At 45.9% G+C, this 15,853-nt stretch overlaps 6 protein-coding genes across 6 annotated transcripts; 1 reads left to right on the plus strand and 5 right to left on the minus strand.

Annotated features, from left to right (window-relative positions):
- Positions 1 to 179: 179 nt before the first annotated feature.
- FMAN_06327 (uncharacterized protein) lies at positions 180 to 2,873 on the minus strand (the record flags this gene model as incomplete). Its single annotated transcript, XM_041826907.1, has 1 exon — positions 180 to 2,873. The coding sequence occupies one exon, from the start codon at positions 2,871 to 2,873 to the stop codon at positions 180 to 182; it is 2,694 nt and encodes an 897-aa protein (XP_041677923.1).
- A 244-nt stretch (positions 2,874 to 3,117) lies between these two features.
- Positions 3,118 to 4,121, minus strand: FMAN_06326 (uncharacterized protein; the record flags this gene model as incomplete). The annotated part of the gene is made up of 2 exons (XM_041826908.1): positions 3,118 to 3,695; positions 3,779 to 4,121. The coding sequence occupies 2 exons, from the start codon at positions 4,119 to 4,121 to the stop codon at positions 3,118 to 3,120; spliced, it is 921 nt and encodes a 306-aa protein (XP_041677924.1).
- A 246-nt stretch (positions 4,122 to 4,367) lies between these two features.
- FMAN_06325 (uncharacterized protein) lies at positions 4,368 to 5,457 on the minus strand (the record flags this gene model as incomplete). Its single annotated transcript, XM_041826910.1, has 3 exons — positions 4,368 to 4,673; positions 4,721 to 5,344; positions 5,407 to 5,457. 3 exons carry the CDS (start codon positions 5,455 to 5,457, stop codon positions 4,368 to 4,370), a joined length of 981 nt encoding a protein of 326 aa, XP_041677925.1.
- A 776-nt stretch (positions 5,458 to 6,233) lies between these two features.
- FMAN_06324 (uncharacterized protein) lies at positions 6,234 to 7,149 on the minus strand (the record flags this gene model as incomplete). Its single annotated transcript, XM_041826911.1, has 2 exons — positions 6,234 to 6,314; positions 6,370 to 7,149. The coding sequence occupies 2 exons, from the start codon at positions 7,147 to 7,149 to the stop codon at positions 6,234 to 6,236; spliced, it is 861 nt and encodes a 286-aa protein (XP_041677926.1).
- Positions 7,150 to 8,591: 1,442 nt separating this feature from the next.
- FMAN_06323 (uncharacterized protein) lies at positions 8,592 to 9,791 on the plus strand (the record flags this gene model as incomplete). Its single annotated transcript, XM_041826912.1, has 1 exon — positions 8,592 to 9,791. One exon carries the CDS (start codon positions 8,592 to 8,594, stop codon positions 9,789 to 9,791), a length of 1,200 nt encoding a protein of 399 aa, XP_041677927.1.
- Positions 9,792 to 10,135: 344 nt separating this feature from the next.
- Positions 10,136 to 11,297, minus strand: FMAN_06322 (uncharacterized protein; the record flags this gene model as incomplete). The annotated part of the gene is made up of 3 exons (XM_041826913.1): positions 10,136 to 10,412; positions 10,474 to 10,548; positions 10,603 to 11,297. The coding sequence occupies 3 exons, from the start codon at positions 11,295 to 11,297 to the stop codon at positions 10,136 to 10,138; spliced, it is 1,047 nt and encodes a 348-aa protein (XP_041677928.1).
- Between the last annotated feature and the right edge of the window lie 4,556 nt (positions 11,298 to 15,853).

A 15,853-nucleotide genomic window follows, 5' to 3' on the forward strand; every position in this document is an offset into this window, starting at 1 on the left:
TAATGATCTGTCCCTGTATTTGACAGACGGCTGTTAATGCAAAACGTCCGTGTTCTAGTTTCTGACTCATATATACGACAACTAGCTATAGCAGGAGGCCCAGCATAATGGGACTTTAATGGTGCTTAAAGCTCCTGGCTATATATTTTTCATTAAGTGAAGATGTGAACTGAGGTTATCTATTGGATACAAACTCGTTGTACACTGCCATCAATGTTGAAATCGTCCACTAACTCAGTGGGCCATCCAGGAACGGCAATTGAACGGAAATCGGGATTTGGGTTAGGATTGCCCAACACTGCATCCAGATTATCTTCGTTTGAGATAGGAGATACACGATTCAGTCTGTGTAGTGTCTTCCAAGCCATCGTCTGCTTTATCCGGCATTCCATAGCCTCCCTTGGAATTCGTATCTGCACCGCCAAGCCGCCCAGCCAGGCTGCATGTGGCCACATGAGAGGGGGTTCAGTATAGTCCTGCCAAAGCATGCAGTGATCTGAAACACTACTACTTCCTCCTCTGTCTTCTTCTCGGGACGAAATTTTGGACAGCAGGTCCACTAGGGCAGAGTTGCGTTTCATCTTCTGAAGTTGTTCTTTATGTCGAACTAGACCTGTATTGTCAAACGCTTTCCAACAACTGCAATCCTTGTCTGAACTTGATTCAAAACAAGCCTGCCCAACAAATCGCCAGTTATTAGCAATACTTTTCCACCATATTGGATCAAGTTTTTCAAAAAGATCTTCTGTGACAGTTACCACAATGTATTTACCAACCTCGACTTGGGGCCTGAACGATGTAGGAATACCAAGACTCAAACAAGCCAAAAGCCCACATTCAACATGCTCATTTATTAAATTCATCAGAATGGGCTTGAACGTGTAATTTGAGCCGCGACCAAACCCTAGCCTTGCCTTTAATGAGCTGAGTCTGGACGGGTTATCGGTCCATATATTGGTTGATGTATCTTCGGTATTGATAGCTTCAAGTTGATTATGTAGAGTATATTGTAGGCTCCTCAGATGTAAGTTCTGATCCTCCGACTTGTCTTCTGAGAAATGAAGATTCCCATTATCCCCAGACGTATAACGGGTCTCGGAAGCGTTCCATTGTTGTATACTTTCGCGGAGATCCAAACTTTGGTCTTGGAACGCCACATGTCGGCAGATCCCCATGACCTTATAAGTGTTGTTGTCTGTCTCAAGGGACATGAGTAGGAAGATAGGGGAACGGTTGCCGTCATTTAAGCAGAAAAGATGATCTCGGGCGGGGACAATTAACTCATCGAGCGGTATATTTGACGACAACACCAGATTCGAGTGGCGACTTGGAATAGTGAATAGATGCCAACCCTTCATAAATTCTAAATCTCCCATCTTCTGAGGAGACTTTTCAAACTCAAACAAATGTATGAGGTTGATGGATAATGCACCAGTTGATGAGTCAACAGCAGTGCCAAGATACCATGGCGTACCTTTGCGATCCACTTCATCGTCACCAACGATGCAATAACAGTTTTCCAATCGCAGTTCATTTTCCGACTTTCTCTCTCGGTTGTTAAGAAGGGCTGCTAATTCATCCGATCCATCTCGGGGGGAAACATTAGAAGCGAAACGTTGAAGATCAGGCATCCACGAGGGGAGCTTAGAATAGTTGCGTAAACCAGCGGCAAAACGCAAAACACCCAAGTCCCTCAACCCGAGAAGTGTATGTGAAAATAGCCCAATGACCATCTCCCGAAATGATAAGGAATAGTCTGCACGCAGCACAGAGTCGGAAGAGTTATTGCTGAGCAAGGAGAGGATACCAAAGATCCTATCGCGCGGATCAGCGCACTGGCACATGTGTGTTGCTCGAAGGATATGAAGGATATCTGTTTCCTGTAATCTCTCAAGGCCAACATTCTGCAGCCATGGGGCGGTAGTTGAGTTCCAATCCCAGCTGATATGGGCCCTCAGGGATCTCATCGTATTGGAATCCATCCAATATTCTGAATCTCCGATCTGAAATGCCACTCTTCTGGCCAAAACGAGCTCTTGAACAACCCAAATGCGGCTAAAGTACCGCCTGCAAAGGAGCTTGCGGAAAGAGTCCGGCGACATTCCAATAGATTGTTTAGAATTGCTCAGGGTCAATTCCATCTGAGCTGGATAACTTCCTTGGATGGATGTTGCCATGTCTGGGCCGAGATAAACCACGACCCGATAACAATTCCTGTACCTTTGTGACATTTTCATGACTTGTGAATCCCTTTCCTCAATGTCATTCTGATTAATGCAGATAGCGTCAACCCAAACAGCACGCGTTCCTATTGGGAGCCGTAATGATTGCAGCATTGACCAGCAGTTCTGGGTCTGTAGAACAATATCCCAATAGCGTCCAATGTACAATGGTCTGCACTTGGAGCTATCACCATTCTCACCAGCCCACGTGTAGGATGTTGACTCGTACTGCGGAGATCTGCCATCCTGATGTACCACTAGTTCGGCGTGTATAGGGGTGTCATGATCAGTAGAGGGACTTAGAAAGAGTAGTCTAAACTCGTCTTCGCCCAATCTGGAGGAATAGATGGGAGACTGGGCGACTCTCTTGTTATCCCCCGGTTCGAAGGCATCTATCTTTGGCTTGTTTGATCCCCCGCCAAGCTGTACGATGCTCGTAGTTTGCTGCTTGTATTTAACCGAACTCGGCCAACGGAGGTTTAACTGACCCAAAGGAGGGTCGGGTGGAGGTTGGGTAAAGGCAGGAATGGCTTCTTGCTGAGCAATGTACTTCTGTATGTCGGGTACACTATCGCATGCTTCACAGCGTGGAGTGTTGCCAGCATTAACAACTATTGGCTTAGAACAAGTTTCTTTATGCCAACGGGACATTTCGAAAGTCCTTTTGCTTAGAAAATGAGTAGATTGAGGATTATAGCTTTTGAAATGTCTGTCTGAATGATGCTGACGTCTACCCCGCTTTTACACCCTGATCTGCTTGAGGTCCTTGGGCTATGCAGTCCGCAGCTGCTTTTGAGAACCAATTAGATTCCTGATAGGAATACCTTGGATACTCCTCTTTGGTACTCTTCGAGAACGTGTAAACAGTTTCTCATTTGGTCCAGTCTCCTTAATTTCAACCTTTCTTAGGCTTCATGAAATCTTTATCGTATTTCAACACCCAAGCCCAATCTCCGATTCGGTCTTCCTGGACACAAGTGAACAACGTATATGATATAAATTGGCTCAGACCCAGTGACTGTGGTCCACCAGCTGCCTGGACTATACTTGCTGCCCCATTGATATGTCGTAATGCCATTGGAATGTTACCGAGAAGCATCTGCACTTGGCCGTAAATATTTTGTTGTAATACACTATACCGAACGCAGATGTGAATGGGGAGACTCACTTCGTCAAATGACAAAACCAAAGCACTCGAGACCGATCGAGGGCTTATTGACATTGGTTGCATGGCAACGTCCTTTCGGAGTTTTGCCAGGTGCTCCAGTTTATACCGAATAGCTATTTCTTCGAATTCGATATTGGACTCCACCATGGATAAATGGCGGGAAGCAGCCAAGAGAAACCCTCTGATAAATTCCGTATCGTGCGATGATATGATGATCCAATTCTTTCTCAAGTATTCCTGGTACTGGCGTATGGATCTTGCTATTGGACAGCGAGCGCTCAGATACGGCATCACAATCTTGATATCTGTATCAACAATTAGCTTGCCAGTGGCGAAACACGAGGAGACTGGGACTCGGAGAACCCAAACTATTAAAATTATTACTTACAGTGATCGAACATGAAACATTCATCTGCTGTGAGAGTTGAAAGGAAGTTGATGTATGGTGATAGTATTGGCTGTCGGATGTGAAGGTCCGCTATAGATAGAGTCGTTTGGTTATATGGAAGCAAAGGCTGGTTTAAAGGCTGGCCTTTTGCGCTCAGGACTTTCATAGTCTGCTTCTTTTCTTTTCTGGGATCATTTTCCTCAGCAATCCCTTTCGCTTTTCCAGGGCCGCGAAGCTTTCGTGCTCTGGCGTGTGCCACCTGGGCAGAGTATGAACGAGCCTCGCGTTTTGACTCTCGGAGCGCCTCGGGTCCTGCATTATGCAGCACCTGAATGAACTTCATGGTCATAAATTCAGCAGATTCTCTTATGAGTGTATCTTTACTAGTAAATATACCATCAAGTTCAAGGTGGAATAAGTCTTTTGTGTCAGAGGAGGCTGTACTCTGTATAGCGGGCGCGAATTCAGCATTTGTCAGCACGAATGATGTCGTTGAATATTGATCCTACTTGATATGGACTAGTGAATAATTGGATAACTAATCATAAAACCCCCATTTCAACAGTGTAGAGATCAAGTGGCATTCTCTCTACACATGGTATGGCAGAATATCCTCAATCTCCGCATACACCGCTCCAAGAGCGTCTGCTACGTCATCGGGCAACGGCCCGGCCTCAATCGCATCAATATTAGAGTTCAGCTGCTCCACGCTCGATGCACCAACGATGACAGAATCGCCATATTCTTTGCTCAAAGCTCCATGATGCGCTGTCCACCTAAGAGCCGCAGCATGGCCGCTAATTCCGTGGCTTGAAGCTGCAGCCAACGCTTTCTCCGTGGCCTCCGAGATGGAGGGCTTGAGATAGCGTTCAGCGTACAGGCTTCCTATGAAGATCTTATAGACACGTTAGTACATGGACAAATGGATGCTTGAATACGTACGGATTGATCAAAGCGGCCGCCAGGTCGGACGTTCTTATGGTTGCCAGCAAAGAATCCAGCTCCAGCTGGACTATAAGCATAGAACGCGATGTTATGTCGTCGCAAAACTGGAAAAAGCTCCTTTTCGCCAGACCTAACAATCGGATTATACTCTCCTTGGTAAACGCTGGGCTTGATGAAGTGGTTTTTTTCACAAATCTTGACGATAGTCTCGACCTCTTGAGCGGTATGTTTGCTAATACCCCAGTACTTGATCTTTCCTTCTTTATGAGCCTGGTCCATGGCTTCACAGGCTTCTTTAAGGTCAGTCGACCGGTCAGGCTGATGCAGATACTCAATATTGATTTGCTGGATTTTCAAGGCACTGAGGGAATCATTAATGTCTTTGAGAATGTTCTCCTTGGAGTGGGCGCCTTCGTGGAAAGAGTTGACCTTTGTGTCAATGATGAAGTTCTTCTCAGGGACTTCTCCAATCTTTGGCTCGCTTGTGCCTGGTGCATGAGGTGAATAGATGCGTGCTGTGTCAAGCTGGTTATATCCTCGTTTGGTGAAGGCATCGAGAAAGGCGATGACCTCGCTTGGCTCATGGAAGCGGACAACGGGGTCAGCATTACCGTCGCCGACCTAACGGTCCGTGATCAGATGTGAAACACTTCAGGAGAATGAATGAGGAGAGCTTGACCTACATTTGCGACTCCTAGGACAATATTGATCTTTGAAGACTTAGTGGTAGACATGATAGCTCGGCTTCAACGATGATAAAGGAATTGATGATGATAATGGTAGATGAAACAAGATTACAATGGAAGGTCTCGTCGTTCGATGGTTTTGATCTTCTTCTGTCTTGGGCATCTTCTGCCTCTTTATACTTCATTTATCTACTGTGATATCTCAAGGAATATGGCAGAGCAACCTTTTGTTATATGATCCTTCCGAATTGGGAAATATCAGCATATAATACGTTTCTAAGCTGTTTTACAAAGTCATGTGCCTTCGCATGAAATGGCCCGTCGTTCGCCGATCCTTCGACAAAGTTTGCCCGTCAGTACTGAGAAGGCTGGAGCGGGGCTAGTTACTATCACTACGTATACCTTTGGCTTACTCACTGAAATTTGATCCTTCCTTTTCAGGTAAAACTTTCCTGTCAGCAGAATGAGTCCACGCCAGCGCTAGTGAGCATCCTTTTTAGTACGCTAACGTTTCCTCGTACCATAAGGGTAGATTATTAAACTTCGCTTTACTTAGCTTTAATACACACAAGTTAACAAAAGTAATAGTGTCAGGAAATAAATCTCAGCTTGTACTGGTATACAATATATGTTCTATGCTAGGTCTAGTAATAATACAGCGAGAAACGAATGTGCATGTAGACAATCATGTAAAACAGATCAGAAAACACAAAACAAACAACAATATGTAATGGGATATCTGGATCCATCAAGGGATATAAAAGTAGAAACAACAGGCGTGAATAAAGTAGGTCGAAGTGATGGGGAGAGTCAGCAAATCACGCTTAGTTAGAGTAATGAGCGACATAGCCGACTTCCATCATGCTACCGTAGCCGTCGCAGGTGTTACCGTTGGGGTATCCAGGCTATTGCACTGTTAGTTTATGTTTGAAAGATATTGTTGAGTCTTTGATAACCTACCCAAGTACCACCGACAGCGACGTTGAGAATGAAATACATGGGACTATGGCACAGGGTGTTCCAGACTCCCTCGTTGTTAATCCTTGCACCCGAGATCTGATGGAACTGCTGTCCGTCCAGGAACCAGGTGATAGTCTCATCTCGCCAGCTGCTCTTGGCGCGGTTGAACTCGATTCTCCAGGTATGCCAGTCTTGATTAGGGAGACCAATCGTGCCACCAATACCGGTGCCTTCGTTGCAGATGCCGCCAGGGTAAACATCGCAGTGCGCAGTTCCGTATCCAGTCAACTGGCCGTTAACTGTCTCCATGACATCAAGCTCACCACAAGATGGCCAACTACCGCCGTTACGGAGAATGTTTCCAAGCATCCAGAAAGCAGGCCAGATTCCTTGTTTGTTGTTGGTAGAGCATGAGCCAAATCGCAAGTTGGCCTCTGCTCTTGTGATCTTGCCTGCCTGGGGGGTGAAAACATATTTGCTCTCAACACGGCCCGAGGTCCAGCCCTTGAGAGCGGAAGCATCGCGCCATGGGACAAGCTGGAGGGTATCGCCGCCGCTTCGTTGGACGTTGCGACTAGATGATGTGTAGACTTCGAGTTCCGCATTGACGTTGAGATATCCAGTTATAATGTTCCATCGGCTAGTGTCAGGTAGAGTGCCGGCTGCACCAGAAAAGGGATCCTGCCAGACACGTGTAAAACCACTGTAGCCTGGGGCATCCCAAGCCAGAGCCGTGGCGGAAAGGGACAAGAGTGCTGTGAGGGGTTGCTTGAAAAACATCTTGAAGGTAGTAAGAAGTACTGGTAAGTAATAGTTGACTGAAACTACTCGGCAGATTGCTTAGAATAAAAATGGTGGCTGAAACCATGTACTCTTATAGGATAGGGGGAAGTATGGCATTTGGTACGTAGTTAACTATAGTCCCTATCTTATTATTCCAGTGCCATGGGTCATATCCATCATGCTAACAGATGCAAGGGCCCGAGATCTCATGGCTCAATGCCGACGGACCTGCATTGACAGCCTCCCGCGTGTCATGCTGCTAGCGTGTCGATCTAGTGATCGCGTCACTTGTAAAAAGTGAAGACTTCCAGCCAAGGAACAATTCTGAAAGATAAGCGTATACCACGGAACACCATTTCTCGTGCTCAAGTATCTCAACACAATGATTCTCCATCTCCCAGACATGATCCAAAGTATAGTCACCACTCAACCCTCAATGACAAGAATTTTCGCATCCTCTCCCTATGATCAAGAAGCGTGACCTATCAGAGCGTTACATCAGTCGCTCGCAAATTTCATGCCCTACAACCCTGCTGGGAGGAATATTTCCCGAGAAGGGAAACTAGCCCGTGCTGGTTAGAGTGATTGGCCCGAGGTCCGGGGATGATGCACCCAAACCGGACTAGGAGTCCAGTCATGACCTTCCAATTCCATTCAGGATAATCTGAATGGTCACTTGATTTGCTAGAGCGTTTGTTTCAGCGCGTAGAGACGGTCCAGTTACTGGCGAGACAGGTGACCTCCTCATGAGCTTAAGATTAAAAGGCACGAGTCTGCGCGTTTCTCATTATTACCGGTGAATGATCGCAACTGGCAGGTTACATTGAAGTCATTTGTACAGTCGCACATTTGAGGTATGTTCTAAGTTCACTCAGTGTCGCTTTGACGGTAAAGCCTCTGCCCTTGATAGCTGGGGACATGGTGGCGATAAGCTTAACCTAATCTCCAAAGTCAATTCCAAGGTGAATGAAATTTATTCCCTGGGTGCCACTCGTATTTAGAACAAATACTACAATTGCTATTCGTTAGATTTTGTCATAGACTCACTGTATACTAACATTATCTCACCTGTTTTATGGCAGTAGCTTTGGCTTGTTCTAACAGCATCACTGGTAGATCGCGTGCTTTAGGGTACCCAAGTCTGGAATCGTGGCGGGGTTTGCTAGACTTGCTAAAGCAGTACTGGTCTTAAGGCAATCTATACTTCTTATCGGTAGTGCGTACACCAAGATTGGCCTGACATATGATATTGGCCTGTAGCTTTCCCCTCTGTTTGCGTACAACACTAACGCTACGACTCCGCCATAACCAGGCAGATTCAAGGCTGACAACCAAACACCGCCCCAATCATCCTCGCTTATCTTTATCAATGTCTTTGGAGCGTCATCTTATACTGAAACCGGTTTCTAAACGCGTCTCTCTTACGAAGCCATGCAAATATGTCCAGCGACTCGCAATCGCCAGCAGAGGTCACCGGCCCAACAGCATTCTGGATACTCGCCTCTCTAGCATCAGCAGCAGCAGCCCAACCATCAGGCAATCGAAGAAGAGATAATGACCTCTTTGGAGGCAACGTCGATATTGTTCGCTCTATCCCAGCTGTCTGTCTCATCGATTCAATCTTTGACTTGTTTGTACTGGCCCGAGGTATTTCGAGATTTTTGTCGTCAGAGAATTCCACTCAACAAACTCGGCGCAACTCACCAAAAGCGACTGGCCTGGTCATCAGATTGGCCTCGACCATATTTACCGTCCTACCGCAGACTATTAAAGTATTTAGTCTCCAGGGCGTGCCTGCGACGCAGATATGTGCTTTTATATTCTTCTTTGCCAATATTACCAAACTCCTGGTGTCCATTTGTGGATGGGAACCAGAAGGGAACCTCCACGGCAAGGATGATTCAACTTCAACCGATGTCCTCTTGTCGTCATTTCTCCAAGCGCCATTTGAGTTTTGGATATGGTTTAATATCAGTCGACAAGCCTCTTTCAAACTTTCCACCGAACTAGAGAGTCTCTGCGACTGGGCCGCGATGATTGTCAGCTTCTCCATGGCATTGCAGGTCGTCATATGGATTGCGTACTTGGTCGCGCGACGACGCCTAGACCTCTCGAGATCATTCTATATAGTACCGATGCGAGGTTTCTACTTGGTCATGGTGGTCCTTGGGCTTGCAAGACAGCCTTCTACGAGGAATCCATCGCAAGCAACGATCAAGCCGCCACCGAGGTGGATGGACATATTCAATTATAGTTCGGGCTTGATTATCTGTACCGCAATTGTCAGCATAGCTATAACTAAGCTATTGGAATCGATCGGAACTCTGCTGGTGCTTTTGCTGTCTCGTGGTAGCTCGGAAGATGAACAGAATGCGACATCGGAAGCGCAATCCACCTTGGGTGAAGATGCCGCCGAAGAGCAGGAAGATCATCTGTTTGCGGGTCATCCTGGAGCATGGCTGGGAAGGATAGGCGTCGTTCCGGATCAATTGGTTGTGCGGGGCCTGGCATTGAACACGACAGCCAGTACAAGCATTACGCTAACAGTTTTCAACCTTATCACTACAGTCTTCTACTATCTCGTGTACTTTGATGGGACAGGAACAGCAAACCCCAGTTGGACAAGCGTGTTGGGCTAGTGGTTGGTGGGTTGAAACCTTTGCCTATTTTATAGCAAGCTTTGGGCCGCGAGTGTTAGGATAGCAAAGGGTAACACGATGCGTAAATAGAGTAGTGGCAGTCTAACGACATCATGATATACACTTCTATCTCTAGAGCAGCCATAAATTACAATACAAACAGACAAGACCATTCCCAAATAGAACAGTCCCAAATAGAACACTCCCAAATAGAACAGTAGATATCGAGAAGCTTCCAGAACAACAAATTGCAACCACTACTAACAGTCTTGTATATCCCTCACTCATTGTTGTGATATCCTCTTATTACCATGGCGTGTGGTCGCCGCGACGTCTCCACGGACTCAGTAGTCTGAAGGCTCACGTCGATGCTCTCGTCGAGGTTCGTAACGGCCTGACGGTGATCTTCGTGATCTGTTTGAAGGCGATCTGTGTGATCTGCTCGAGTGTCCTCTCTGTGATCTACCTGCAGGTATCCTACCAGAACCATCTCGAGATGCGCTTGATTCAAGATCCATCAGTCTGACTGACTTGGATCGGTGGTCGGCACGGCCATGGATAGCGGTGGCGTAGATACCGGGGTGGATGACGGAGAGCAGAATGACGGAAATGGCGATCATGCTGACAAGACCCGAATGTCAGAGAAGAGATTAAGTGGCTCAAAGATGCGAAGTGAACTTACCAGCCATCGAGAATCATGAACTCAACCTCTTGCCGCATCATGTGTCCACCAACACCGCCAGCCAACTCGGGAATACTAGAGCTGTTAAGCAAGGGTGTGTCGATATAGGTACTAGATGACGCTGCTTACCGATAGATACAACGGGTGAGAACGAGGAAGAATACAACCGTCAGAGAGATCAGAAATATGTTGAGGTCTTTGTCCAGATGTCGAAAGACACTTCCACGTTCTCGACGCATACGGAAAGCAAAGTCAGCAGCAAGAATGCCTGCAATGGCCATGACGACAGCCTGAAATGTCACGCCAAACACCATGATTACCCGACCAACAGTTCCAAGGGAAGGATACTTCTCCGTCATCGACGCCATAACACCACCAACACACTGGGAGAAGAACCCCAGCATATCAGCAGTAACGAACGGCCATGTCCAAAACCTCGCTGGAAGTTTGGTATACTGCTCTCCAAAGTACTGCACCAAGGCTCGAAGCGTCATGTAGAGTGCTGCAGCGAGAAACGATGGGCCGACCATGAGAAGGACAAACTGGATTGATGTAGCTGCACCGTCCCATGGGTTCTTGGACATGAGGATTCGGCCGGCGTAACCGCAGCATTCGAGTAGACTGCCAATGAGAACGAGGATGGTGAAGCCTTTCCAGAGACGCCAGTAGCGGATGAGGAAGTAGACTTGGATGAGGGTGCAGATACCAAAGACGACGCCGAAAAATGCGTTGCCGCCCATGTTGGGGACATAGCCGTAGATGGTGTCCTCGAGGGGACAGTCGGGAGAGATTTTCTCACATCGTTCTCTTTGCTCGGTGCTCATTTTGTTCGTCGGGTGCTCGAAACAAGTGATGCAAGGTGAAGCTAACGAGTGATTGGAAGTCGAGGTTCGAAACTTGTGGTATAGGATATACCTAGTGCTGGCTTATTATGAAGATTTAGTTCTCAGACTGGAATAAGACGACTCTTTTATCTTCGGCAGTTGACAATAATCGGTAAACGGAAATCCCGTTGACTACAACAACGTGGCAATGCAAGCAAGAAAACCGCGTCTCCCTGGAGGGCTGTGCCATTGCACCTTATATCAAAGCATGAGACGGCGGTATCGGGATCCCGGATCGTCAAGATTATGCTTAAACTTAGACATAAAGCCACTTGTGCAGGCCGGGCGGCAATTTTGAAGGTCCGTGATTGGTTTGTTGGTCGAGCGCCAAGGGCCAGCGATTCGTCAGACGCTTGTTCGGGATTCCGAGAGCCTTATCTCAGATGATGTCTACGCGTCCTCATTTTGCGGAAACAGGGTTTGATATGTCATTTTGCGGCTAGAAAAGAGAGGTTGGTGTCGAATTTGTTCCATGTAGCCTTCAGCCGCTTTCAGTGAAGTACGTGTTGTAATTGAGCCTTAGCCTCACAAGGTGTACTTTGGACAATAAAAAGGGGACATCAAGAGGGAGCCAACAAAGAATCCATTAAGCAAGGTAGATTAAACAGTATGAAGAGATGAAAATACAGGGATTGGTAAGCTTGCCTGCTCGCCCAGTGCTGTAACCAACCTATGACATACAACCGCCTGGGCAGACAAACAACGTGGGTCTTCTGGTTGACAGTGCACGGATTTTTCCGACTTAGGGACATTCTTTGTCAAAGCCAGCTGCACAGTGAATCACTTATATAGATACCTATGATTTAACATCACTACCAATAAAAGTTTTGTCGATGCCTACATAGACACCGAGCTCGTACCCCTAGTAGGTCAATCACTGAAGCTTCATAAGCATATAAATCGTAATCAAATCGAATCTTAACAAGAAGAGAATTTCCTCAATTTATTGAAGCTTACCCGAAGAAAGAAATAACATAAGTGATGTGCCACATGATAGCCGTAACATATATCTGCGCTAAATGCAGAGGAGTATTGGATACCGAACGAGATATCAGGCGCTGTAGGCCCGCCAGAGCAAGATCGCGACGCCACAGATGTGCCAGTCGCTATTCTACTCATAGTTCAGAAGACAGGGTGCTGAATTGGTGGTATTGTGAAACTTGTGTTGCAGCGTACTACACAGCAGAACAAGAAAATGATGGCTTTGTAAGGTACTAGGTTTGGTAGTGATGTGGCTGAGAGCTTAATCCGGCCGAGAGAAGATAGTGATGTGGTGCAGTGGCGATACTGGTCTAGACCTTCGTGGTAACCTCAAGGCTTTTGTTAGAAAAAGGCGCATATGATTACTGTAGCGCAAAGGACTTCACTGATGCAGTGGCTTATGCTGCACTCAGAAATCTGTCAAACAGCACAGGTCGAGTGATATTTGCGTACATACAAGCACTAACTTATTCACTCATCATAGTATTTAGAAACAGTACTTTCTGCGCATCTAAGTTAGTAGCTGTTTGTTATTCACCATATTTCTCTAAGTATATAAAGCTATAGTACTGGCACCCAGAAGAAACCCTTCCTCTCACATCAATTTCCTCAATATACAACACTAAATATCTCGAATCAAACACCAGATTTAACAGCAAGTACCAAAAGCTAGATAACACAATGTGCCATATCGCCAACGTCACTTTCCGTTGCTGCCGCTGTCGTTGTGTCACCAGATCGAAGCAGGATTATGCAAGATGTGCGCAAAACCCTGACCCCAATCAGCCCCTTTGCCCGCCAAGCAATTGCACATCAAATAATGTCTCACGGCCGGTCTTTTGGATGGAGTGTGACGCGTGCTCTAGAGAATACCAAGCATGGTATACGGCCCAGCAAGCCGGGTTCTATTACGACCCTAATCCGTCGTTTGAGATGATCAATATTTGAACCTGAATCAGACAACTACTCGAGATACGAGAGTTAGTCACTGTCTCTCATCGTGTATAAAGGTTGGCTAGCTAAGAAAGATAGCTGTTTCCTTTTATTTAAATAAACTCCATCAACACAATTTAGCAAAGTCTACAAAAGCGCTCTATAACAAGATAACAGCGTGGGAAAATCTTTTAAGAATGTGTGTTATTATTAAATATACTTATACGTGTTCCCGGTGTGGGAGAATCACACTGGAAGAGGAGCGTCGCCAATGTTGTGCGCGGGCTATATCACATGGAAGGGATTGCCCAAAGAGCAATTGCGAGCGCCGGGACGCGAATTCAGTAACCCCTTGGCACCAGTGCAGATCCTGTATGGCGGAGTACAATGCGTATTTGGCTGCTCAGCGCCAGGGACACTATTATCAGCCTAATCCACCATTCCTATAGTTGAAGAGGTAGAATCCGAATCGTACACAATTCACTGCTTGTTTATTTGTTCTGTGATAACAGTTTGCATTCCTTTCTGATACTCCTGTTTGTCACAGGTATTCTAGAAGGGTCTTGTAAGATTTAGTTCCAGTGATGCGTAGATATTGCTCTGTCGTGATTACGTGAAGCTTGAGACATGCGTATAAAAGCTCTTTATATTTTCAGCATCAAATCTAACCCTCTACAGTACTTCGCTTATAATCATCAGCAACCCCAGAATACCATTATTCTTTTCTAAAACTATAGACGTGGCATATTCCAGACCTCAAACGCACCTCAAAGTAAGGCCCTGATAATGTGCTACAGGACAGCCATATTCTACAAGTGTGAACGCTGCGATCAAGACCTCGGTTCCGACGTTAACATTACAAGATGTATGACGGCCCTGCAGCAAGGCGTCAATAGTTGTAGAAATACTACCTCAAGTGAACCCGTCTGGAGAACAAAGCCTTGGACCAGCTGCTCGGCATGTACACGAGAGTTCAATCAATGGCAGGAAGATCTGAGACGGGGATGGCCCGTTCCAGATCCTTATCCTCCATTCCGACGCTACTAACTTGACGCCCATAAGAAGGCATAGATCATTTCATTTAGGAATCTCTCAATTGAAGTATCTCAATTATGCTTCGTTTGGATTAATTATTTGATCCAGTGAATGAATCAACATAGAGCTGGTGAGGTTAGCTGAGCTGTTATATTGTTGATACTACTTGCATGGTACAGGACCACGGCACATAATTGAGTGCCCTTGTCTTTGAGGTGACGCGGTGATGGAAGGAATCTTGATGATGATTAATTCGCAGCAGACTAGCTAAAACATGAACTGCATATTGCCCACCTTCACCACTACTCATTAGAGTCACCTCAATGGCATCGCATATCATTCTCCTAGCACATTGATCGCTCCAGCACAGCGCATAGCCAATTGATGCTAATAATTGTTAATAACTTGCCTTCTGAGTGTATATAAATCTTATCATCATCATTGTTTGGAAGATCACTTCTCACTTGGAACAAAGAAGAATCCTCCTTCGCTTAAATCACCTAGGAGGCTACAAGTATCTGATCTTGATTCCCATCAAATTCAAGAATCCCTCCAATCTCAAAAACCAAGCCCCGATATGTGCCAAGTCACAGATATGCTCCACCTCTGCGAACGCTGCAAATGTCAACTCAAATCTAATATCCAAGTTATACAATGTCCCAAAGCCAGGGACAAAGGCACTCATGTTTGCCCAGATGCGAAGTGGACAAGCCCCTGGGAAATTTTGGAGTCGTTTAAAGACTGTGAAACATGTCTTCAGGCTTTCTCTTTCTGGAAGTGGCGTGTAGATAACGGTGACGAAGTTCCAACACCTGGTCCGCCTTTCCCTGGGTATGAGGACTATGGGAAATGACATCCTAGATAGCCTGGAAGAAGAACCTGCCTTGATCTAATAACTTCCAATTTACCATAAATACACTAATATGAGTACTTCCGGCTCATAGATTATCTCTGATTAATTTATGAGTAACTATGAAGACTTTGACTCACTGATCTGAATTAAATTGTTCTGTGAAAGATATCGTGTAACATGGGTTAATATTGCTCAGTTAGCCAATCCTCCTATTATGCAATATGGCGCGCTTCTATGTTAGCCAATCCGTGATGTTACACTTTTGATACAATCTTGATTTCATCAGCGCGATTGTGAAACTTGAGTTACATATATAAGGTAAGGTAGCGCTTGCTATATTCAGTGGAACACAAATTCTTCAACAATGCAAATATCTCGCTGCGAATCACCGATGTTCTCCAAGTATATCTACTTCGTCAATCTCAGAGCCTGGAGTCATTTCTCTCTTTTGCCGACACTCTCATCTCGATCAACATCACTTCAAATAAATATAATATCGCTAAGCATATCAACGCGCTAATATGTGTGTCTGTGTCACCACTTATTTCCGGTGTTTACGGTGTGGCCAGGTGATACGTAGCGAGTACAGCACCCAAAGATGCGCGAGAGCGGCTGCAGAGGGCAAATGGCGTTGTAGTCTGGAGGATTGCGAAGACGGGACCGTGAATCGGCTTTTGAGGTGGCCTGAATGTTC

Source organism: Fusarium mangiferae (genome assembly GCF_900044065.1).
Source record: "Fusarium mangiferae strain MRC7560 genome assembly, contig: FMAN_scaffold002, whole genome shotgun sequence".
Classification (NCBI taxonomy): Eukaryota; Fungi; Ascomycota; class Sordariomycetes; order Hypocreales; family Nectriaceae; genus Fusarium; species Fusarium mangiferae.